Below are 25,739 nucleotides of genomic sequence, written 5' to 3'. Positions count from 1 at the left end.
ATATCGTGAGAACTATATCTTTCGTTTCGACGAAGCCTTTTCTCACAATAAAAAATACACGTGCGTTTATACATTAGTAAAGATAATCGTAGTGTTCGTATTTTGCCAAAAACTGATAAAATAGAGATCTCGGATAGACTCGCGAGGAAATCTGAGTGAAATGGTTCTCTATTATTGGTACCTATATCCTGGTACGGTCAAACAGAGCTTACGAAGTTTGCGCAAACTTCGTGCACATCAGTCGGTAAAGGAAAATTCTCGCTTTGCAGGCAATTTTCCATCGGAATGCACACGCATAATTTTCACAGATATGAAAATCTTTTTTATTGTAAAAATGCGAACGCCATTGATACACAAGTGCAAAGTCGTTAAACGTTTATTGATTGCATTGTTAGTTAGACATCGGAGACTAATAAAACACAAATGCAATATTTATTTGAACATGGATAGTCATTTTATTTATAGCGTTGTAATACTGACATAAATTCATTCAGTGCTCACAGTGTTTCGTATGGTTCATAGTGACGTCGTTTATGAATGAAGGACGAATGAATCGAAAATTGTTATCTTGTATGATAATCGGCGAATCGCTTTGAAGTACGTTATCGCGCGGATATCGATAACGGTAATATCGGATCGACGTTGACGTGATACTCTCGCGTGCGATACATGAACGCACGAGCGCGACGATGAAAAATAAGTTTTCACAGGGAGTAATAACTTCGCCACATGTGAAGGAGGAAATTGACGGACACCGCGTAGAACTCGGCGAAACCCGCGTGATGATTGGCAGCGCGCGCCGCGTTCCACTGATCGTGATGAACTGCGGCTTGTTTTTCACCTGAGAAAAGAGACAAACCGACCAATAATTAATTAAACAATGTAAGCGAATGAGCATATAAAGAACGATGAAACAGATTCCATAAGCTTGTAAGAAAGATGTTTTACTTTTTAGGATCTTTTAGGATCATATTAATAGACGTTACTTGAAATGGCAATATGGCCGTATGGCATTTGAAGATGAATTTAAAATAGTCTTGCATATAACATCGGACTATGATCGATCTTATACATAACATTGGATTCTATTTGGTATCTGTCGCGAAATTTGCAAAATGGTACATGACTTTGATGCGTGATACGTCGCAAGAAGTCCACTTTGAAAGATTTACAACTCGCGCCAGAATTCCAGATAGAATTTTACCAGCGACGAGACAAAGGAGGAAAAATAAAATGAAGAAATGAGTTGAAGAAAATCGATATTACGTTTATAGGTGTACATATTTACACACGTGTATACGTACACGCGCGCAAAATCGACCGACGAAATCCGTTGCATCTCGAATTACAGGGTCATCTAAAGCGAGAGAAGGGGAGTCACGAATTTTACAGACAACACGCATTCCCAAACGTCGGAGTACATAACACCATTTATCCTCGCTAATTCCGTTGGGTGATTTTTTATTTAATTTACCATTTAGGACGTGAATGTGCACCGCGGTCGTGCTGAATTGGCTCACTGAGCACGTATATTCCCCGCTGTCAGTCTTTTTCGCTCGTTCGATGTGCAGCTTTGTTATCACGTCCTCGTTCGACCTGCAAAAAGCCGAGTCGCTGTATATTACGCAATATGTCGTCGCAAATGGTGTTCTTTCGCGCGCGTCGTCCGCAGTATCGGGTCCTTATATGTTACATTTTCACGAATATGGAATATGCAATTGCGCGTGAAAATACGTAAACTTCGGGCGGTCGAGTATGTATTTCGCAGCTGTCTCTTTACGTGTTTGTGCATTTGCAGGCGCATATGTGTAAGAAACGTAGAACGTGGAACAAAAATAGACAATTTTCCTGAAACATTTGGTTTGAGAGATTCAATTAATATTGATCATGTGTAAATGTTAAAATAACACATTTTACCCTTTAATATCGATTAATATATATTATGGATGTTGATTTTGTGGAATATTTTTGGTGATATATTTTATACATTAATATTTACAGACAAGTTGTGTGAAATATTTTCAGTAACGATCGTCGTTAAAAAATTTAGATGATAATACATGTAACGAAATACATGTATAGCTAAAGCATGGAAGTGATGTAACATGTAACGTAGACGGCTCAAGTTTCAGAATTTGAAATCCCATCCAATAGTAAGCATATCTTTCACATATAATATTGATTGAGTCGATTAAATAAATTTTTTTAGCGCAAAAATAATATTTGTTACATTTAACACACATATATGTATATTGTATAAATGTCAATTTAACATAAAATTTGCTTTCAAATAACATAAGAGTGTCATATAATTCTTATGTTAATTTTTGACATTATTTTTGGCATTCTTGTTACTTTTTAACATATTCACTTTACGTTAAATTAACACAAAAACATGGGTAGACTGTTTGCGACATGTGAAATGTGATAAATTCAATCAAATAATTTTTAATGTGTACGAGATAGGATAGGCTCGCTCAAATAAATCCTGATAGCAATAAGCGTGTGAAAAATTAGTTCAGAAAGTCGAAAGTGCGGAGAAACGATTATCGACTCGAGCTTTACTCCACTCATGTTTTTCACCGTATGTGAAATTACGAGGTTCATGTGAAAGAGACAATCCGGCCGGGCGTTGAAAAGAAAGATAAATCCTCAATTGCGCGCGCGTGTGTACGTTCCTCGGCATCTCAAGAAAGATCAATCGCGGCAGGTGCATTCCACAAAGCGTATCGAGGCTCGTCAACGCGTACACCCTCCGGGCTTCGACGGTAATGCCGGCGTTGCAGAGAATAAGAGCGACGCTATGTCGCCGCGCTTATGTGTAGACAACGCCCACGTAAACGTACACACACACTTACGGCGCGCGAGCACATGCAAATCGCGGCCGTACATCCATCGTCGGGAAGCTCTCTTCGATCCATCGCCGCTTACGATTTATGCTCACCCATTAACTTGATAAACGTTGACGTGATCCGGCAACATCTCACCATTTTTCCGCCAGACAGGATACGGTACCCTCGAGTCGGGACAGGATGGTCGGACGACGCACGATAGCTCGATACCGCTTCCGGTCTTGTAGTATCGGTCCCGCAGCTCATGTCTGGCCTCGTCGACGATTCTAATATCCGGCGCTGTAAAATCACAAATGTGTCGTATAAACCGATGAGAAAAGATACCTCTCTTCTTTTATTCTTCTCTATTTCTCTCTTATAAGGATGAGGGGCCCGATATCAAATCTCGACGACGAGCGCGGCGTAACGCACATTTTCGGCCGGAACTTTACTTGCAGCCGTTCTCTCTCCCTCTTTCCCTCCCTCTGTCGCTCCACATTTCGCGTTTACGTAGCCGACATTCGTAATTAAGCCGGTGTAAGAGAATAGTTTCCGTCGTGAAGTTGCCGAAAGCGCGCATACGGCGATATTGGCGCGTACAGGTATATTCGTTGACGCGAGGTAAGTCAGGTGAAATAAAGTTCCGCCGTAGCGAGCGCGCCGCTACGTGACGCAACTGCGGCTGACTTGTTTTCGAGAGCGCGGGACGCCGCAAGATTTTCTCGCAGTAATTGAATCGTCGACGAGGACGGAATTTAAATTCGCCACCGTTCCGGTTTTAGGCGCGACAGCGGCCGGCGCGCGCGATTCGCGACGTGCGCGCCCGCGCGGAATTACGACCACCGCGAGACGGAAAACGATGCGTGTCGCGACGCTGCCGGACTACGCATAAGCCCGGCAATCTGCGACTTGAAAAGCTCCGCCGGGTCGCATGCGTAAAACACGTAGATCTGAATTGCTTAAAGGGAAAAAATGTAACTAGGACGCTACTTTGACGGGATGAACCGCGATTTCTGTCATTTAATTTCATCTTTCCGCGTATAAAACGCGACGTATACATTAAGAAAAGAAGCAGTTGAATGCTGAAAAAAATCATAGTTACTTTCAGTCTCAATTATACTTTCTTTTTATGCTTTCAATCATAAAAATAGTAACAGCGATACGCAGGTACGATTTATCGATACTCTTGCCTGATGTCCGACTTTCAACGTTGATGATATCATGGCAAAACCGACTTATTATTCGATCGTGACGCGATGTCGGCGCAAATAAGTTAGCCGATTCTTGCCTGGACATATAAGAAGTATCGCCCGCGGAAAACAACACGCCGCATCCGGATTTGGCTAAGCGGAATTTATAATAAAAATTGAAGGCATAAGCCATGAGAAATTGACAAATCACAGTCGAATATCAGGAGAATCGATGCCGGTTGGGTGGGATATTTAATTTTCTAATGGCGGATGATAGAGTGAGGACCTGCAAAAGTGATAAATAGAAAGTCCACTTTCCGGAATTGCATGGAGTGAATCAGTTGACATAAAAAGTAATGTCACAAAATAATTTGTTCAGTGGACTGTGCTTGAAAAAATGTTTATTTAAGCAAAGTTTCGCCGATTCTATCATTTTTTTCTCAGTATACACACATACACATTCCGATTACGTCAAACGGACACGTACGTGACACACGAGAGATGGCTGTTAAATTAAATTAATAAAGAGATCAATGAGAAAAGTTTATATGAATCGATAAAAAAATTATAAAATAAATAGGTCAATTGAATGGATGAATTATAAAAAAAAACGCTAGAACGATTAATAAATCGTAAAATATGACCGAAAATATTTCTTTAGACACGTCACAAAATAATTACTCAAGAGTAATATTATTTATTCGGTCCGGGACTTTAATTTTGCCACGTTGACTAATGCTTGCACCGTCGCACTACATCGCCCGCGTGCGCAAGCGAGTCAGGTAATACATACCGCACTGTCCGCGATAACATCCGTAAATGTTTATTTCTCGTTACGCGGGTGTATCGCCAGATATTTCGCAAGAGCAGCGGCAGAACGCTGCGTTCCCGGTAAACGAGCGTAACTTCCGCCGCTGCTGAGGCCGTCGTCGCCATCTTTTGATGTAAGTCGTGGCTGATGAAGGTGGATGATGGATCGATGAGTCGCAGGTTTGTTCATTCGATAGAAGGCGCACCAAGCTATGCACAGTCGTCTGATTAAAGTTTATCATACTTTTGAAGAAATAGTAATAATAATGCGTGTAAAGTTGTCACTGACTATAGCAACGCTTACTAAAGAAATGGTTATCCTAACTTAATTTTTTCACTTCTTATGCGACTATAGTTACAAAAACGAAAAATTCCTTTTCAGTGTGTTAATCAGTCGACTGTACGATGACTAGAAAAGCTTATCGAGCAACTGGAACGAAATGGAGCTCACGGTTTATTGTACGACCGATAAAATTTTACAATATCCGCAAAACACGCAATTATCTCTTAAGCGGGGTCTACAATGAGAATTTAAGCTCTAAGAAATTCTCATTGTAGACCCGGCTTTAATCGCGTTTGTGCGCGATTAGGAGTCACATTCTGCGCGCATGTATTACCACTACGTTTTCCTCATTATAGGCGTAATGTTCTCGTATCGATCGAACCACTTTTCCATGTCCGTACGTATCTTCCTTTCCTGCCTAGCATATTTTTTCTCTTATTGTGCCTTTTTCTCTCGTTCCGTATCGTAAAAACACGGCATTACCCAGAACGGTGACGTTCGTGACCAGCATCCGCGGCGGGTGTGTGTTCACCTGGCAGACGTACACCCCGTGATCCTCTCTCCGCACGCTGGAGATGGCCAATCTCCAGTTGTTCGGATACTGAAATCTCACGCTGTACCTCGAGTCCGATATGTGAGTGGTATTATCGAGAGTCAGGAGAGATGCCCAGTCGGCGTTGCGTCGTAGCCACATGACCTGTGAGCCGCGAAAGTACCTGTCAATCTCGCAATCGCTGTGCCAAACACACTGCGTTGTGTATACCTTACCATTGTAACTACAGTTACTTGTACGATTTCCGATATTTGTGTATATATGTAAATCATGTAACTCTCAATTTAGGGAGTGGTAAAGCATACATGACGCTGACTGAACATTGTCACGTATAGAATGAGACAATAACTATTATCAACTTTGAAAAATAAACATTTTTTTACTAACGACTAAATAAAGATTAAACAAAGTTACATTTACAGGTATTCAACGTGACGGCCATTGATATCAATTCATGTTAGATTGATTTTTCTATCATTTCTCATATTTTAAAACTATTCAGGATGATAATAGTTATGAACTGCACGTACAGTCAAAAGTGAATGGTCGGAAGCTAACTGATCCGATATCACCGTGAGTGATTCATCGTACCTTCTTGCCGGAAAGCATGGCCACGCGACAGTCGAGGAGAGCTGTCGCGCCGAGATGCAACTGCACGTTCTGCGAGCCGTTGATACCCTGGCCGTCTGCATTCTCGAAGTACGGGTTCCAATCTGTGACACGGTGGTGCCGCAAACGCGGGACTCGCAAAGGAGGCAGATTGGCGGTTATCTCCTCTGTAACGTATCGGCAAACGAATTATCGGGACTCCGTTGCACGGTCCCGCGCTACACTTTTCTACATTTTCTATTTAGAGCGGATCGAGTGTGCGATTACCGTCTGAAGCGAGCGAGGTGGTGGTGGGGGCAGAGGGAAAAAAAGAGAAAAGAGGAAGAAGAAAAGATTCCCTCATCTCTTCCCTTCCGTTACGCACGACAGTTGTGTGAAATTATGAAAGTATTTTTTTCTCCCAACGAGAAACGGGACGGCGCGCGATAACATTAGCATTTTGAAACGTTTACGTTATCATTGGCGTGGCTCACTCTTACGAACCGATTGCCTTTTAACTGACGAGGGGGTTTGCATTGTTAGCCATGTAGGAAGCGCGGATAAAGATCCGATCTATGTTTCTCACGATACAATCTTGCCAAGATTTTCACGTAAGCCGCCGACATCCAGTTTGAATGGCGCGGCAGTAATGGGATTCTCGCGAAAACGCGAGATTCGTGTTGAAAAGCGCGAAAACCGGGAGCACGTCGTGTACATAAGTTTGAGTAAATTGCATGTACGCCCCGCTGATCGTTTTATGCATCTATCGTCTCTCGCGCGACTCTTTTGCTCCACGCCCGAGACAAACATATTACGCATTCAAATTTCAAATACCTGTAAGAATGGTGGCATGTATACTTTTTTCTTCACTCGATCGCGCCTTACCGTCGATGAAAGTGTTGCAGTTTCGAGAATTTCAATCCGGTAATTAGATAAATCGCGATATTTACATTTTGAAAAAGAATTAGCCATAGATGTTAAAATCTAATTGTGTCAGCCAAGACGTATTTTCGAAATAGGAACAGCTAATGTCGTTGCTACCGCAGCTAAATTTATTAACTGCTTGAGTTTAGGCACTACAGCAATATATAAAAAAATATTAACTAGAGCGTACAATAGTGTTAAAATTCATTTTATATAAAAGGAGTGGCTTCGGTCAAATTGGCTGAAATTGAAATATGTTTTTTTAGTTTAGGTGATGCTGATCAAAAGTTTCCTTGGGAAAAAGTCTTTTTTTGCTTTTTTTCAACGAAATCTGTTTTTAAGATGTTAGTATATTGAAAAACACTTAAGAATCAACTCAACTTATAACTACCATAAGATGTAGATATGCAAATGCGCATAGACCATTTTCACGCTGCTCGATCAATTACAATTGCCATCGATAACTAATATCGCATAGCAATAGCGTAAAGTTGGGGCAGTTGCTCGTATTCATCCTGTATGTATATATACAAAGAAATATCTAACACTATATAAGTATTAAGTCACTTTTTTGAGTGTATTTCTTCTGTTGACTTTATTCTTATACTAACCGGATGAGTTGTAGGAAGAAGTATTCAATTGTCGCGACAAAATTTTGCCCGCTATAACTTTCTACACGCTAATAAAAAAAGAAAATACCACAAATCCCTTGTATATATGACACGTTGTAAACTTTATTATCGGAATACACGTCTCGCCATCGTGAAATCTCTCAAAGTACAAGCTTAAAACGATATCGCGCGTGCATGCGCGCGCAAAATATCGTCCATACATCGCGTCTGATGAGATTATCGGATGTTTAGTTTTAATCACAATGAGAAAAGAGAATTTCATTTCGAGGATTACTCTTTCTCCTCTTTTTCCTTCTCCTTCTTCTCCCATTACTCTTCATCGTGACATATTTATTCCCGCGCGATATATGACACTTGTGAATTTACAACGCGTTTGTTTTAAAGCACGATTTTGTCACACTGCTTGTAAAATCACAAGAGCTCGCAGCATTCGGGAGGAAATGCAACTGTTTTAGAGTCAACGAGGGAAGCAATATCTCTTTTCGAGTAACGTAGGAAAGCCGAAGTTTGAAATAATCATGATTGTCGAACGAGAAACGCTCGAGCTCGAATTGGGAGCGAATATGCTTTAATTAAAAAATGGAAAGAATGGAATGATGACAAGGAACGTCGTAAAACAAACGATATTCGGCCAAATAACGGATATGAATATCCTCCTTTTCTCTCTCTCTCTCTCTCTCTGTCTCTTTATCTGTTACTTATTAAATGGCATTAGATATTCCAAATAGACGAATACTCGTGTTCAGTTCTTAAATGCGTTAAGGATCAGATAAAGGAGAAAAATTCCCTCTTTCTCTCTCTTTCTCTCTTTCTACCCGATCCCCTCCCCTTCGAAAACCGAGCAAACACAAAAGAATAAAGGGGTGCGAGATAAAGCTGCAGACGGTTAACCTTCTGACCCTTTATTTCGCAACGCTTGGTAACCGCACGGAGGTTTCGTCGCAGGTTGCGAAACACTCAGAAATTTTACGGATACTTGAAACACAAAAGGTACAATTATGCTGTAATGGTGAGCAGGTGGCTTCGCTGCAACGAACGACACGGCGTTGGAAAGTTGCGGGCCAAGGTACTTGCGGCGTATTTTATTCTGGCGACGTTTCCCCATCGCGCTTTATGTATTGTTTCATAGCTCACGTGAACTTAACATTTTCACAGAGAACACGTCCATTAAGGGCAGTAACGGGGGAAATATCGGTCACTCGAACACTATGTGCGAAAATTGCCCATCGTTGGATGAAGGTTAACACGTTGACTGCTGAGCTGATTTCCATTATATCTTTAGCGATTTAATCATCAATCTACCAGATGATTAATTTATTCTTTAAATGTAAATAAATAACAAGTAATAAATAACAGTAAATAAATATAATGCAGAGCACATGTAGCTCTTAATTCGTTTCATTGGCTTTTATTGGCCGTACACTTTGTACATGCAATTAATTATATTTTATATTTTATACACAGAGGAAAAAGATTTCTTTGGATTTAATATACGTGTTTGTTTGACTAACTCTAAACTATATCTTTTATCATTAAATCATGCAAAAGTTAGGCTTAGGTTGTGCTGTAAACTGACATATTTGAGTTTACAATGAACGAATCGAATGTGTTTTCTTGAAGAAAACAGAATTTTTGGTTCTAAGAATAAAATTTCCAAGTTATCGTCAATCAAAACGCATTTGGTTTGTTCATTGTCACGTTAATTCAATCAATCTATCTTCTCCATACAGCAATATCATAATGCCGGTCATCGGTGATCCCAACAGCATTCAATGTGTTAAGGAAAATGTGCGGTGTTTCAGTTTCTTCTTCCTGCGCGTAAAAATCCATCTATCATTTTCGCCTTCGAGAGCGATAATCGGCAGTTTGAGTCCCGCAAGGAACGAGAAGGATGCGAAATGAGCGATGCTCTGGAAAATTTCTTCTTGCAGCAAATCGCAAAAACATCGAAACGGCGTAACGCGACGTGGCACGACGATTTCTTACCGGCGAACCCTGAAAAATCACTTGGCGAAGAGTCTTTCGTGAACGACCTAACATGTATCCTGGCAAGAGCGCGTTACGGTACTTTCTTACGGTCCTGAAGTCCACCCGGGTCAATCCCTGATTTTCTTCATGGCTGTCGAAAGCCCGGATATCTGATACGAGCTTACGTGAAGAGGAGATTGTGCTATGATTTTATACAAGATACTCGCATCTCATTTAATCATTCATTTACTCTCAATAAAAGAAACGTCGGGCCGGTAAGAGCCGATCGTGGTTGTTAGTGCAAATATAAATTCAAATCATAGGTGAATGATGTGTTTGACAATGTGATAACGCACTTTTCGACTCAGCTACGGTTATTCTTTTTTTCTAATTTTACATATGTATAGGTCGTGTTTTGATTGATATATCGTTAAAATTTGAAGATCCCTAAAAAATAAATTTACGGACTGACTATCTTAATGCAACAGAAATATTTACAAATCGGATCGAAGTAAACTAAACACCATTTCCCGTCAACGTATCAAAGATGATAAATACAGAATCAACGTTGAATGAAAATAATAATTAAGAGGTAGGTAATAAGGATATTAATAATTAGGATACACGATAGTTTGACATGGAGAGACGTGATTCCCCTTCCATCACGTTTGTTTACATATATACATGTTCTGTGCTCTGTATGCACGCAGTCGATATTGCATACATTTGCAAATTACGATTATGATAAACGTTTCTTCGTTGTCACGCGTCTTCACAGTCAGAACTTCTACGGCTGATTTAATTTGTTCCAGTCGACGAAGGGAACTATCCATCCGTTATTGATTCGATTATGCGGAAGCGTTCAGGGAGAGGACTAAATGTCTTCGGCAACGTCGTCTCTACCTTTGTCTCTTTCAGTCTTCATGGCTCTCGCGCCTTAATCAAATGAGCGAATTAAGGGATCAGAGCTTAAAGAATGCTGTTTTAATCGCTCGCCCTTACCGAGTTTCACAGTTGTTCTGCGAAAGGAAATGACTCGATTCATCACAGGATCTTCAAATGAGTAGCGTCGTCATTATACATTTAATCGAATTATTATTACGTCGCGTGTACAGTTCGATTGATTAATTATGAAATTCTTGTAGCGCTTGCGATACACCGTTAATGGTCGAAGAGCGTTAAGCGGGAAATAATATTCGCTTAATGAGCGACTGCAAATAATTCGCTCGGGCTAATTTAACGTGTCTTTGTTAATTTGTGCGAAATATATTTTATTATCGATGTACGAATTATTATTATACTGTCGCGTGCATCGCGTATTTCGCGTATTTTGATGTCGCTCTGATACCACAAACGGAATTTATTTACGCATCTTTACGATTTTATTGTCATAGGCTCTCTGTGAAACGTCGGAAACGTCGGTTGAAATGTGGCGGAGATGTATCGATGGTCCGATGGATTAAGAGAACGCAGCAAATGTACATTTCGATGGCCGCGCAGTACTATCAATTTATTAATATTCGATCAAGGCAGCGTGAGATCGAGCTTAACGGAGTGGAGAATTAAATATCTCTCGCATAATACTTGCGATATTTTAGATTCCTCTCTCTTCTGTCTTTTCTTTCCCCTCCGATGATTTTCTTTCGTTCATCCGTACGCACGATTTTTAACCAGTACAAATAGTTGCCAAGTTGAAACACGAATAAAAAATTGTCACCGCAATGAAACGGTAAATTCGCAGAAGGGAATTGATGTTGATTCAGCAGTTGCACACGAAAGATACAAAAGTGTTTTCACTAATTCATAGCGTTGAAATCATATCATCGTGTATTGAAAAATTTATAAGCTGATTAATTCGCCGGAGGAGAAGAAAGAGAAGGAGACAAACGTCTCGTGCGCAAACGAACCTCTTTAGCAGGAATTAATGCAATATATAAGCATTGAACTTGTAACTGTCGATATCTTTTTCTCATCGAGCTATAAAGCATTCTTACGCGCTTATGATCGTCCATTCGCATCTGTGTTCTCATTTTCGTGCACCCGCTGCATCCCGCAGCCCCGGAGAGGAGGAGTCCTTTGTTTTTATTTCTGCCCTGCTCGCCTCGCCTGATCTCCAGACAATAACCACGTTGAAAAACGAGCGAATAGAAGGATTCCGATTGAATTGAGCTTTGAAATTGTTGCTGCGGGAGTCGCTGCGCAAAAGCCCCACCGTATGTACGCTGGTGTGCGGAGCATTCGCCGAAGCATCGTGCGATACTTGTTTCTGCCTTATATATTAAAACGTTTGAAAATCTCAGGACCCGCCGTCAGCTTGGTTATTCACGTGGTTTGAACTGAAGATCGCATTCCGACCGCCGATTTTAGCGGACTTCCTCCTTTTCTTCCTTTGCCTCCGATATTTCGTCGATTAATACATTCCATATGCGATATCGTACGTGCGGAAACAAATATTTCACCTGCTATTCGATGTGCGTTCGATTTAACGCGCACCGACGACGATTGCTCGAAATTTAGGTGGGCACAACAAGCGTGGTAGCGAGATAACGCGCGCGCGTGAATAGGGAGTAGTTCGCGGCGGAAAACGGCGAGCTTTTGCGAGAGAGAGAATCTGAGTGATTTACGTTCTCTTTTCCACGCGGGTGCGAGCACTTACGGGGAATAATTCGTGCCTTTTCGTTTTTAATTGTACCCGGGCGCGCTCTCGGCGGGGAAGGGGGGGAGGCGAAGTTCTAACAATTGGCGGTGCTTGCAAGTGCGTGGCCGCTCGCTCGCTTACTCGCGCAGCGCGCAATGCAACGGGTGTTAAGCCGGTTCGCTGAGATTTTAGTGCCACTAAAACGACTGCTGCGAGCGCGCGTTCCGCGTATAATCCGGTTCGTAAACGTGAATCGGCAGCTGCGCTGGTTGGAACGAATCGACGCTTCTGTGCGCCGAGCCGAGTTTACGTGTAAAAGCGGCGCGTTTTCCGCGGCCGCGTTCGATACGTGACGTTAATTATTTGTGACGTAATAAAAACGCATAAAATACAAACGAACGGATGGTGATCCTCTGGAATCTGGCCGCAGCCGGACGATACGGAGGAAGAGTGAGAGTGAGAGAGAGAGAGAGAGAGAGGGAGAAAAAAGGTGATTTTCTTCTTTGACGGTTCCCGGAAAATTTCGTGTTATCCAGTTGAAGTATTTTACGTGTCGTAATCGTTACGTCTGAAAATAAATTGCTCCACAGGGAGGCGGATGAGCGGGGTAGTCGGATAGGTAGCGTTGCGTTACGAGGTTTCCGGTAATTATAACATACGATAACGTCCGAGCCTTTGAGAGCACGATTTTAGTTATTTGTCGTGCGACCGCAGTTGACCACGGCTTAGCGACTGCGTTAAATTAACACTGCAATTACACAGCATCGCGCGTAATAGTCAACAAATATCGCAAATTACGGTAATACCGCTTTCCGCCGCTCTCCTTGCCACGTGTGACTCTTGAATTATGAAGCGCTCAAACTCAGGAGTCGAAGAATTCATTCAAACGTGCAATTTTAAAAGAGTTGGCTTGTGATAATACCGAATATATTGTAGATCGTGTTTAGATTAATGCTGTTAAAATTTGAAGAATTATTAAAAAATAAATTTACAGCCTCATTACTTTGACCCGAGTGACTCGCAACTTATATTATTCCAATTCGCCCTCAAGATCACGTTATGGTTCGTACGCACGCGCAAGATCGATTAGCCGTATTGTTAATTCACTGGCCGACTGATGCAATCGAAGAAAATCGTGAAAAGAGACGTCAATCGCTTTGTTCTCACGAGCCGATTGCGAAATGATTAACGATGCGAAACGGGGTGACGTTCAACACGACGGTACACGACGCAACAACGGTCGTCCATAGCGGTCGAGCTTGTTCGCAAGCACTTCTGCGTACAGCGAAGAAATTAACTTGCGAGATTGCGAAACGGTTCGCTGCATAGCAGCGAACGAGTGGGTGGCACCGTGTGCAAACAACATTAAAAAAGCATTATAGACTGCTCCACGTTCGAAGATACGGTAATACTTCGATGCATCATGGTGCGCTTTTGTGCACCGTTTCTATCTCCCTCTCTTTCCCTCTCCGCCTGTTTGTCGTTGTAAGTATCGAACTCTGTATGCGTCACAACGATAAAACTGATCCTTAAAATGCGCAAGATGCGCATAACTGCGACGTCTTACGAGGAGGAACGAGAAAGGTCGCACACGCGTTCCTGAGAGCGCGGTGTTAATTAAAAGCGCGTCCATTAGGCATTCGGTGGTTGGCGTGTAATGAAAAAAGTTCGAAATCACCATACGCTCAGCGTCCATTAACACTGATGAGAAGCGGTTAAAGCCATGAGCATAGAAAATCTGTCCCTTCCCGGTACGCTTTTCAGATCGAAGTATTTACGAAGATGTTTCACCGCCGATCCGCAGGCAATTCTTATCGATTATCGCGATACCTTCGCACGGATCTTCCCCGGGAGGGAAACTTGCTTGGCAGCCGTTAATTGCGACGAGGCTGTCTTAATTGGAACGCGGGTAACGAACAAACGAACGAGGGAGCGAGCAAACGCGTCGTTTAAAGTGACCGAATTTAAATTTTACAATTATCCGGGGGGAGAATCGGGTCCCCGAGCGGCGATCTCCGGGTTTCATCAGCGTTCGAATAATACGGATACGTGAGGCTCCCGTGAACCTGTGAGATAATAAGATCAGTGAAAACGTTTGGTGCCCGCGTTACTAATTTGACGCGCTTGTACCAACTCGTTTACGTGGCCCTATTTGCATGCTCTAAAAATTACCGTCATTCCCGCGTTTCGTCTCCGCTTCGAGACACCCCTCGTCAGTCGTCGGATAACCACATCGCGAGAGAATAATTTCTCGCGCTATGAGCTTAGTTTTCGTGAATGAATTTGACTTCTTCTTTTTCTCCTTTCTTCGAATGTATCCTCGTACAGAAGACTTCGTTAATGCAGTCCCATTTGCTTTAGTGACATCGAAAATCTCCAATCAGACGCGCCATTTCTGAATATTCATACATCATAATTGCCGTTTCGGCGCATCATTACCAATTTACCGATTAATCAATAGTCATGATGCATGAATATTTGAACATAATACACTAAGAGAGAAATCCCACAGAAATTATAATCATTTTTGGCCTCAGTTATGCCTTCTTCCGGTTTTAACTTAAAAAATGGTAATAGCAATATGCATGTGAAGTTATTATCATTGACACTATAATAACGCTTACTGGAAAAATGGTTTTACTGAATATAATTTTTTCACTTACATAATTATAAACATAAAAAATTTATTTTCCAGTGGTACGCCTGATTGGAAATTTGCGAATCGCCTAAAGAGTGGAACTACATTAATGGAATATTTTGTACATGTGTGACGCAGTGTATACAAAGTGAAGTGCTCCGAACGATACCTGATCTAAAGTATCACTCATCATTATCGATAACAATCGTTCGCAACTACCAATAGTTGTCCGGCTCATCGACTTCACCCGCGACGGTATCTCGTGAAAAAATACTCGTGCTATCCTTGTCGGAGGGTTTATTCAATAAAGGACCAGCGCAATAAAATAATAAGTGTTCGACCGTTTCACGTTTCTAATCAGATCATCGGAAGAACCATTGACCCTATTCATGTGAAAGGAAAGGCACGCGCGTACCACCAACCCATCATGCGTCTCGCATATACTTGGAGAAAAGAAGTCCATAATCCCTTCGGTCTGCCGCACTCTTTCTCCATCCCGTGTTCCTTTCCATCGCTCATGCGAATCCGAGGCACCAGCGCGCGAGCGGCCGTTTCGGCCGGGTTCCCCGACGATCGAGGTCACAGAGCACCAACGTAATAAATATACATCCAGAAGACCATTTGTTTCCGTACATTGCCTTATGGCAGAGATGCCACGGCATTGCCGAAGATGCTCCACCATCCGTCTTGTCGCTCGTTTTTCATCGGCCAGTTTCGCCGGCCCTGTTGATGCTTCCGCAATCCTCCCGTGTCGGGATGAGAGACGTTCGGACGGAGTTTCCCGAATACTTTGTGCTCAAGAACCGCCGCCCGTGAATCCAATTTGCGTAATAAGTCGGACGATCGTTCGGCCAGCCGTGAAACTCGCGTAAAGACCCTCCTCCGCGCATAGAAACGGAACTGCGTGCACGCTCTTGTTTTTTATACTATTTTATATGACCCATTTGCGTTGATCGCGCGTTTTTATATCGCTGCACATTTTATTTGGCTATTTTTTTGATTATCCATTCGGAAATTAAAGTTTTGTCGAATTTATTTGACAATGGACAAGCTGTGAGCTTTTTGCTTGAAGAAAACTGGATTTCCGGTTATGAGAACCGCATTAGTTCAAAAAGCAGAAATTCCGTTACCTTCGACCAAAACGCGTTTAGTTTGTTCATTGTCGGGTAAATTCAACCAAGATTTTCTTTCCGCATATCTATTTTCTTTTAAATCAAGCTTAATATCAGTTTTCAATTGTCACCTCTCCTATTACTTAGTTGGTTAAAATGTATATCATGACTATGTATTAATTGTACGATAAATGCTTAATAAGATAATAGTAATAATTATTAATTGTCATTATATATATTATTATTATTTTACGTCGATGTATTTGCCGCAATTCGTGATGTCGCATTTCCCGATATATTTTTTATTAGATTAAAAATGAACTAACGACGGTAAGTGAGACGGCACGCGAAAAATTCGGAGCGTGCTCGATCTTCCTCAATGAGAGAAGCCCGACTCGCTGCAAAACTACCGCGAATCGTCCCAAGTAAAACGTCGGTTACGCGCGACAAGATCTCGTGTCAGGGAACTTCGCGATACCAACAACCAGACTCTTCCTCCTCCTAGTCAGTCTTCCCTTCCTTCCTGCTTGCCTTCGTCACGAAGGATGCTGAAGTTGCGAAAGTTGTAATTGCGCTCTTAAGTAACGGAAGGATATGAGCTATCAGTCAGAGCGAAAACCAATATCACAAAAGTGCCTAGCGTGGTTGATTAAAGCGACAAGTGATCCGATTTGCAACGGCAACGAGTAGTCCCGGTGTGACCTCCATTCCCTTTCCCGAACCTGACGGAAGATACCCGCGGACAGGTGTAACGCCACGCCAATTCCGCCGCGACCGACGACACGCCGGCGACCCGCAACGACGAAACTTCGCGTGTAATCCACGCACGGCAACCTCCCGCCGCCTAACCGATGCGCGATATTAAACCCAACGTGGGCGCGTAATTCCTTCATCCTCGCCCTTCCCTCCCGCTCTCCTTTACAACATGCGTTTCACCCTCGTTCCTCCGGCCGCGTTACCTTGACGCGCAACGCGCTCAAGTATTTATGCAGTTTCATTTCTCTTATACAACTTGCACCGTCAGAATTAGCCGCTGTAATTGGATCGCCATTTCCGGGAACATCTCCCGCGTACGAATGTTATGGAAACGAACGGAAGGTGGAGCTAATTTTCGTGTAATTTAATTACCGTTTTATCCGCTGCGAGGTATCGCGTTTAAAATTGTCCGTCTCCTTCCGTCTTTCTTATTTCCCCCCTCCCCACTCTCTCTCTCTCTCTCTCTTTCTCTTTTTCGTTCATGCTCGCTGACTCTTTAGAAAAGATAGAATAGAATGTGGAATTTTTAATGTAAAACTCATTAACTTAAAATCACAAATAAGACACAATTAATTTTGCACGAAGTGTAAATATCAGACGGTATTTCCACTCACGGCTTCGTATTATCACTTTTGCAAAAATCATAGAAATCTTTCGATTGAAATTATAACTGAAATGATAAATATATATATATTTAGCGTTGGTAATTGTATAGACAAAAGCATGCCGCTCTTCTAATATATTGCGAAAAATAAGTATCAAATCACGTGAACGCCTTTCAAGAAGCGTCTCTATCGGTCGTGTAAAATATTTTCTTTCCCATCGGAAAATTTTCTTACATAGAATTTTTGCGCCGTGTGTATTTTCAATTTGATTGTCGGTACGACGAAAATATACTAATGGAGCTAATGAAGCTAATTGCGCGGCATAATGTACAGGTCAAATGTCAACACGGACGGATTCACTTCCTGCTATGTATTCCGAGCGTTCCGCGCGCACACGCTTCATTACAAATCAGAAGTTTGGTGCACCATAACTGTCTACTGCACGGTATCTCCCCCTACGTTGTTTCGTTTGATATCACAAATACTACAAAGGGATTCTCGTCAACAGTGCTGCTTTGGAACAATTGTTATGTTAATGTGACCGGAATATCCATCGATTCCTGTCTGTTCCGCTCCCGGAATTCGGGAGTATCGTTTAAAATACAAATCGCAATATGATATGCAAATCGAAATAAAATATTCTAAATTGTTTTCATAACCAACGTGAATGTCAATTGCCGTCGGAAGGATCGATTTTGCAAAGGTCTAATTTTTATAAATTATTCTCAAAAAGTAACTGCACTCGAATTTCATATTTTCTTTGCACATTAAAAAAGGTTGAGTAGTTTGAGAAAAAGTTACGGTATCTTTCGTATGTGCGCAAGATGAAAAATATTACGTCAGAATCGCAGAATGTCAGATCGGCTCGTTAAAACCTCGAGAATGTCGTTATTCACTTCGTTAAATCCGTGCGCCTTGTCAACGTGCATATTACGCACGGTTGATGTTTGACCCTTTACGTTGTTTGTTACAATGATCCGAGCCAAACGTGATACAACGTAAATGAGATCCAGTCGTTAACTACCCTCGTAACGGTGTGTGATAGCAATATCGACGCATTATTCAATTCCCGTTCAGGCTTCAAGCACGGATGTATAGTAAACCGCTATAGCAGACTGCCTGAATATTGACTAAAACTACTTAAATCATATCGACACGATGTAACACGTATTCTCTACATTTCCGTGTATGCCGAAAGATAACACGCGTTATGAAAATTGCTGGGATTTAACGAGTAATCGAGACATCAATCCGTTCGCGTATATGTGTCTGTATGTGTGTGTATGTGTATGTGTAAAGCTCGAAAAATGTGAAATTGTATAGCGCGACCATTCGAGTCGAAATTTTAGCCTTATGTTACCTTTAATTCTACAACAAAGTAGATGAAAATAGCAAAATGGATTCCATTTTTCAATTTCAATAATATAATTTACACCTACTTTGGCTCTGATGACGTCTATATCCGTTTTTATTGTTTGATGTGATGATTTTCGAGCAATGTTGTCACGGCGCTTTCGGATTACATCAACATCGTTTTAATTATCTGCGCTGATGTAAAAATATAATAAAAAAGAATACTACGGCACGCAGCACTTATTCGTTGCTGGGTGCCGTAGTATTCTTTTTTATTATATTTTTACATCAGCGCAGATATACACTACAACGTTGAATTAAAAGCGCGTGCGCTCGCGCGTACTCGCGCAGAATTTGTGGAAATTGATACACCCGAGCCGGTGCGTGAATCGTAATTTCCCGAAAAAGTTATTTCCCGAATCACGATATGGTGGTGGCATATGCCAGTGAGGTAGACGCGAAGATTTCATTTCCAATTCTCAGTGTGACGTTACGGCCCGAAGCCGTAAAATGCACAACGCGAATGGGCAATGGCAAACTTCGCAAATAGCCCCGGACAATATATACACGTGTGCAGCCAACACTTATGCGTCCACACACGCCGGAATGCCACTGTACTTGTGCAATCGAATGACAAGTCGCAAACGAGTTTTGAATTGAATATTTCATCGGTCGATCCAGACGACGGCTATCCGACCGCTACGCAACTTTCTCGTCTCTCGACAAAAGCGCCGATATCGCGCACGTACAAACTGATTCGCTTGATTCTTCCCGGGACGAGAATTTTGAGTTTTCGCGACACGACAGGAGACGACGGTGCGACGCGATGCGACTCGATTCCGCGACCGTTCCGCGGAAATTATTCTCGCTGCACGTTACATCGTTTACGGCGGCCGATCGTTACTGCATCGAGCAGCTTGTATTGACCATATTTATTCACTTATGCGTCCACGTTCGCGTGCGCGCCCGAATAAACATACATTGCGTGTGTGTTCGCGCACACGCGAAGATATCGGCCGATCGATTCGTTCATTAACCAAATCGCAATAATTACATTTCTAATTCGATACATTTCGGCGAGAGAAATTTACATCACGCCCGTCCACCTCGATCTGTCTAAACTGTCTCGCAGGAAGTGAAAAGGAACTATAAAAAATGCACGACAAATGGTGCAAAAGTGGTACAACTAAAAGTATTCCCCTTTTTCGCTCGCGACGAAGTAAAACCGGCCCGAGAACTTTTCTTCGTACACTTACAGACAGAGTTACGTCGACCTTAATGCAATGAAACCACGACGATGGCGTTGGAGGCGGCGGTGGTGGTAGCGGTGGTTTTTCCAAAATCCTTGATGAAATTGCATCGTATTACCGTAAATGCGGCTTTCGAGAAGCGATCTTACCGACGACCGGATTAGACTTTCATGAGGATTTCAGGACAGGAAACCGCACATGTCACTCCAAACCACTAGGTATAATGCAAACGCTATTACACAGGAAATAAAGAGAGAGACAGAGAGATCTTCGCACGAAAATGACTTTTTTCCGAATCTACAGGTCGATAAGACGAGAGCGAAAAGTCTGCAAGTACGTGCGCTATGCGTCGTAATATACTTTCCTCCGTGTGTCTTTGTAGAGAGTCGTAATTTATATCTCATTTATATACATGTAATACTTTTATTTACTTTACGTACACTTTAATATATCCTTCGCGCAGCGGGAATTGTTTGACGTTCCGCGATAATAAGCTTCGAGGTACAAAGAGCTCGAGCGACGTCACGACGAAATGACATAAGAAGACGTGTCTCGAGCGCAGCTCTGCGACTTTTTTCGCCGCACCCTCGTCGACGAGACTCGAAATTGCACTTGCATGAGGATCCTCAGCATATACGGCTGACTGCAGGGCGGCCGACACCACTCTTTAAAGCCTTAATCGGTTCGGCCGGATTGAAGTCCGAGCGCTGCTACGGAGCTGCTTCGAAACGGATGCGCGGATCTTTTCGCCAGATCCCTCTCTCTCTCTCTATCTATCTATCTATCTATCTATCTATTTCTTTCTCAGCGAAGAGGTCAGCCTGTAAATTTGCGTTGAAAGTAAATATCCGGACGAGCGAGCGAGCGGAATTGACGTTTGAATTGATATTCGATGGGAGAACCAACCCGCCGCTGAGCTTTTGAAGAATACGAAACGATTCCTATAAACGCGTAGCGAGACATGGCAAAAATGACAACGACGAGAGCCTCGCAAACGTAGCGGTGGTGCTGGCGGCAGTGCCGACGTCGAGACAGAGAAATGGAACAGACGACGCAATTAAAATTTCCAAGAACGCAAAGTACGCGCGCGCAAGAACAAAGAAAAAAGAAGAAGGGAAGAAAGAGAAAAAAAAAAGATCGTAAAATAATAGGAAAAACTAGCAATCTTCTAATCCTCTTAACGGCAATGTTCGTTGCGTCGCTTTAATTACTTGGAAAAAGCGGCGTGTCCTCCTCTCTTTTACGTCAGGGGGAAACGTCGCACGAGGACGCGTTTCTCGCGCGTCGAGGTACACCTTACACGAGGAAAAAAGAGAAAGAGGTCTGATCACCGTAGATCGCGGCACGTCGTAAAATTTTACAGGGCGTCGAAACTTGGATGCTCTCCTCCCGTGCCCTCGCTCGGGGCTCAGCGGTGAGCCGAGGTGCACACGGAAAGTCCGACTAACTTTCGCGCCAGACGAATCACTCTTACAGCTTCTGCAGTTTCCCGGCGACCCGGCGGCCGTACGTAGTGATCAACTTTAGAGAGCGGATAATTAAGCCGACCGAACTTCCTCTCTCCTTTCGATCCCTTTCGGATCTCGCGTTTATTATATTATTACAGCGGTATCGCGGAATTGTTGCGCGAATTCAAGTATCGTTTGTCCGTCAATACGCGTCCGTCGCGTCGGACTCACTTGTGCGTCTTAAGTTATGAAAGCGAAGGGGTTAATATTGCTGCCTGAACAACAATAAGTTATATTTTTTATTGATGGATTAATTTTTTCTCCTCAACGAATCGTTATGTTGGAAAGTGAAGTGCTCTGAACGGGTTAAGAGAATTTGTCGGGACTGTTCATTCAAGCGACGTCTCGCTCTCGACACGTTCGGCAAAAAAACATAATCGCGGTGTCTCTTTCGCGGATGGATATCTCGAGTCGTCTCGTGTAACGCACCTTGCAGTTGACTGATATTCCTGGTGATTTTGCGGCCGTTAACAAGCTGTTCGCGCAGGTGGGACCTGTCGCGATGCCGCTGATAATTGGCGATGACGATCGTGATCGTCGCCAGAACGAGGAGGAACCTCGACCCCCACGCTTGTCCCGTCATCGCCCGTCACCGTGTCTCGCATCCCCCGTAGTTTTTACGAATGCAGTCCAGGCGATCGTCGACGAGGTTGCGGTGCGGCCGCGCGCGATTCGCAAAGAAGGGCCCCGTGTTCTCCGTGTTCTGAAATCCAAACGTGAAGCTGAGGGACGTCGGACGTCCTTACCGAGGGCCCGAGTATTCGTTCCATGGATATATTAACCAGACACACACACATATACACACACCGATACGGTATCAGGGCATCGATAAATGAATATTACAGTGGTCTCATGCCGTGTAATCGGGAAGACAAATAAAACGGAGGAACTGCGAATTGGAAACAGGCGGGAATCGATAATCAAGGGAGTCCTCCCCCGAGCGGAGAGAGCGTCGCTTTGTTTCTTCCGCTTTTATTGTATATTTGTGCAATGCAAGATTGCTTCTCGCGTAATCCCTTTCCCCATTTATCCAGCGGCAGGATCGCGTATACGTAATGTATTCTCCGAGATTGACAATACACGTGGTCGAAACGGTCGATGCATCTCTCGGGAGTTTCACGAAACGATTACGCGCGATTTTGCAGTGTATTATACATTCATCTTTCTTCTTACGCGAATTTAACGAGGATCACGAGCGAGCGAACTGAAATCGGCCGGGTTACTTGCCGGGGTTGATGCCGCAGTGCGTACGTTGTTCTATATCGTTTTTGTTCATGTATATGCATCACGTAGTGCGGAGCGCGCGAATAAACAAAAACAAAAGTCACGTTGCGGACGCGCAACGTGGTGGTGGCGGAAAAGCTAAAATTCGAATGCACCGGAAACAGGCGCGAGAATTTAGTCGTCGCGCTCCCAAAATTTATTATTTTATTATCCCGATGCGCCCACCGGAGTGTCTTACTCTTCCTTTCCCGGATGCTTCTTTCTCTCCCTGCTGGTCCATATTCAGAGGAGAGGGATACAGGAGTGAGAAGAAAAGATCGCGCGCGCGGAAAACGCAATTCCGTTTCTTCGGTCTTTCCATAAGTTCCGGAAATGGAGCAGGAAGCAACCGGAGGAACTCCGTCCGAACTTTGCTTATATTGTTTCCGGAGGCGTCCGTGCGTCTAACAGAATCGACGCTCCGGAGTTTGACTCGTTAGGTCTCGGCATGTTTCCACCTTGCTCTCTTGACTCGTGGAATAATTATTAAAAAGCGGGACTCTGTGGAAAAACGACAATGAGAGAGAAAGAGAGAGAGAGAGAGAGGCAGTGACGAAAAGAACAAGGGAACAGAGGAAAGAAGAACGGAAGGAGAATTCGGTAGGAAGAAAGGTGAAGCGGCGAAAAGACGAGGGTAACGTCACTTCGTGCAATTGTAAGGGAACGGGCGAACGTGGCAGTGGTTATGAGAGAGATAAAGACAGAGAGAGAGAGAGAGAGAGAAGGAAAACGGAACTTTCGCAGTTTCCTCGGAAATGCAGCCAGCTACAGCCGGTCGCGGTCATAGAGCGAAAACCGCGATCTCACCGTGAAAGAGCACACCGAGGGGGTGTGAGTGAGAGAAAGAGAGAAGGTTGGGATGCCTTCGCGGTTTTCGTCCGGAAATATGCGCGCACGGATCCGCATACACGGCGGCGGCGGCCGGGCGTCGTTAGGCGGCCGGATTATTGCGTCCGAATAACAAAGTAAATGGATTTGCAATGCAAACCTTTGCCATTCTTGCGCGAACGATATTTCCGCGGCGATAAGAGCTTTTCTCTAGGAGCGAGCGCGCGCAGTCATCTCGGTCGCGGAAAATACCGTGCTCTTTTAATTGCCGCTCGAAATCGATCGTTTTATTCACGTTTGCGCGAGGAGGTATCGCGAGCTGGGGCTCGAATATTGCTAAGTTTACGGAACAGCGCGAGGTTAAAAAGCGGCAACAGCAGCAACAGCGCGACGGTATCTCACTGCGTGTATTCCGTGTTCTCGCGCGGGAATTTACGATACGTTATTTCGCGCGACACGCGTGAAAACACACGAACAGGAGAATTTTTATGGCGAAATTTGCATCGTTGTGCCATTCGACGTTTGCATACACACACACGATCGCACACGATGCACAATCGTTATCTTGTGTTTGTGTTGCACCCACGGGTCGAAATTTTGATGCTGCTTTAACGCATCCAAGCATAATTCCCGCCTAATAGATGGCCGAAAATTGAAATTGAATCTATTTCGCTATCTTGGCTGTTATCGCGTTGTAGAATTAAAGATTTAACATTGAGCGAAAATTTTTACTTGGGTCTCCACGGTAAAGCAATACGGTGCACAGAGAGAAAGAGAGGAAGGAGGAAGAACAAATGGCGTGACCGATGAGATATTTACGAATGCACACGTACGTGAAAAATAATTTATACGTGCGCGCAACAGCCAGAGAGATGCGCGCCGAGAGACGGTGCCAATGACAGTGGTATCGCAATACGTGCGGCTCCCGAAGATTTTCTCCGGAATAACGATACTGCTTTTCGGCTTTTGGGAGCAGCATACGGGATCCGTTACAACGCTCCGGGAAGTCGTTTCCCACCGATATTTATGACGCGACGAATCGCATGACCTACTGCTGAAATCGCAGTTGAAGTAGCTCGCTGCGTTTCTTGTAAAGAGCATTTTCACCGCGACGTTCGCCGCTTTTCTTGTCAGACTTTTCGGAAGACGTGCTCGCAATTATACGTGTGTGCTCGCTGGCGAGAAAATTGCACAAGGAAAATTCTTGAAATCTCCACCATCGTTCGTTTCCTTTCCTCCCTCCATCTCTCTCTCTCTCTCTCTCTCGCTTTCTCATTGTCATTCTTTTTCGATAATTATCTGCATTTTTTAGTTACTTTCTATAATTATACGTTGAATATATCACATTCCGAAGTATTTACCAAGTTAATTGGCTTTAAAACGTAGTTAATGGGCTCTGAAATGTCACTTTGCGACTCGCGTTGCACGAATTTAAATCTACCGCCTCTTAAACGTCGCGAACTGCAGTTAATAGGAGGACAAGACCATCATTTCGCTATAATGATGCAAGTTGTACATTACATTTGGAAAGGGTTTACACCGTGGATACACACACCGTTGATGCCGCGAACGCTTCCGCGCAAACTGTCCTCAACACTTTATGATGTGTTACGTCATATACAACGTGTCGCGTTGTCGCTATGTTTAACAATGAGGCTGGCCGGCACGAAGATCGCCGGATGTTATCGCGTTCGCGCACCGAGATAATTTAGACTAAAGCGCCCCGATTGTTAAAATAACGTCAAGCCCTCGCCGAGAGAGAGAGAGAGAGAGAAAGAGAGCCGCGAGAGAAGATCACAGGCTAAAGCTACCGGTATTTCTGCGTCGTAATGCCGCGTCGTGCAATGTAGGCCACATACCATGCGTTAACTTTAGACTAAAGAGAGAAATTTTTCCCCCTCAAATTAGTCGCCATTTCGCCTCGTAACGATAATACCTCTCTCTATCCAGGGCTGAAAAGTTAACAAGGAGCAAAAACGATAATAAAGAATACAGAGAACGAGGTACAC

The 25,739-nt window shown here is 43.3% G+C and overlaps 1 protein-coding gene across 1 annotated transcript in view; it reads right to left on the bottom strand.

Annotated features, from left to right (window-relative positions):
* Positions 1 to 485: 485 nt before the first annotated feature.
* LOC106741667 (hemicentin-1-like) overlaps positions 486 to 25,739 on the bottom strand; it is a 32,147-nt gene continuing 6,893 nt past the window's right edge. Inside the window, exons 2-7 of the mRNA XM_014613901.1 lie at positions 22,069 to 22,342; positions 6,259 to 6,443; positions 5,598 to 5,811; positions 2,945 to 3,131; positions 1,475 to 1,596; positions 486 to 841 (exon numbers count right to left, since the gene is read on the bottom strand). Coding sequence (XP_014469387.1) covers positions 705 to 841; positions 1,475 to 1,596; positions 2,945 to 3,131; positions 5,598 to 5,811; positions 6,259 to 6,443; positions 22,069 to 22,222 — 999 coding nt within the window. The 5' untranslated portion in view covers positions 22,223 to 22,342 and the 3' untranslated portion in view covers positions 486 to 704. The remainder of the gene's footprint in view (positions 842 to 1,474; positions 1,597 to 2,944; positions 3,132 to 5,597; positions 5,812 to 6,258; positions 6,444 to 22,068; positions 22,343 to 25,739) is intronic.

The sequence above is a fragment of the Dinoponera quadriceps genome, unplaced genomic scaffold, assembly GCF_001313825.1.
Source record: "Dinoponera quadriceps isolate SergipeBrazil2010 unplaced genomic scaffold, ASM131382v1 scaffold586, whole genome shotgun sequence".
NCBI classification, from domain to species: Eukaryota; Metazoa; Arthropoda; class Insecta; order Hymenoptera; family Formicidae; genus Dinoponera; species Dinoponera quadriceps.
This window is presented reverse-complemented; position numbering and strand designations above follow the sequence as displayed.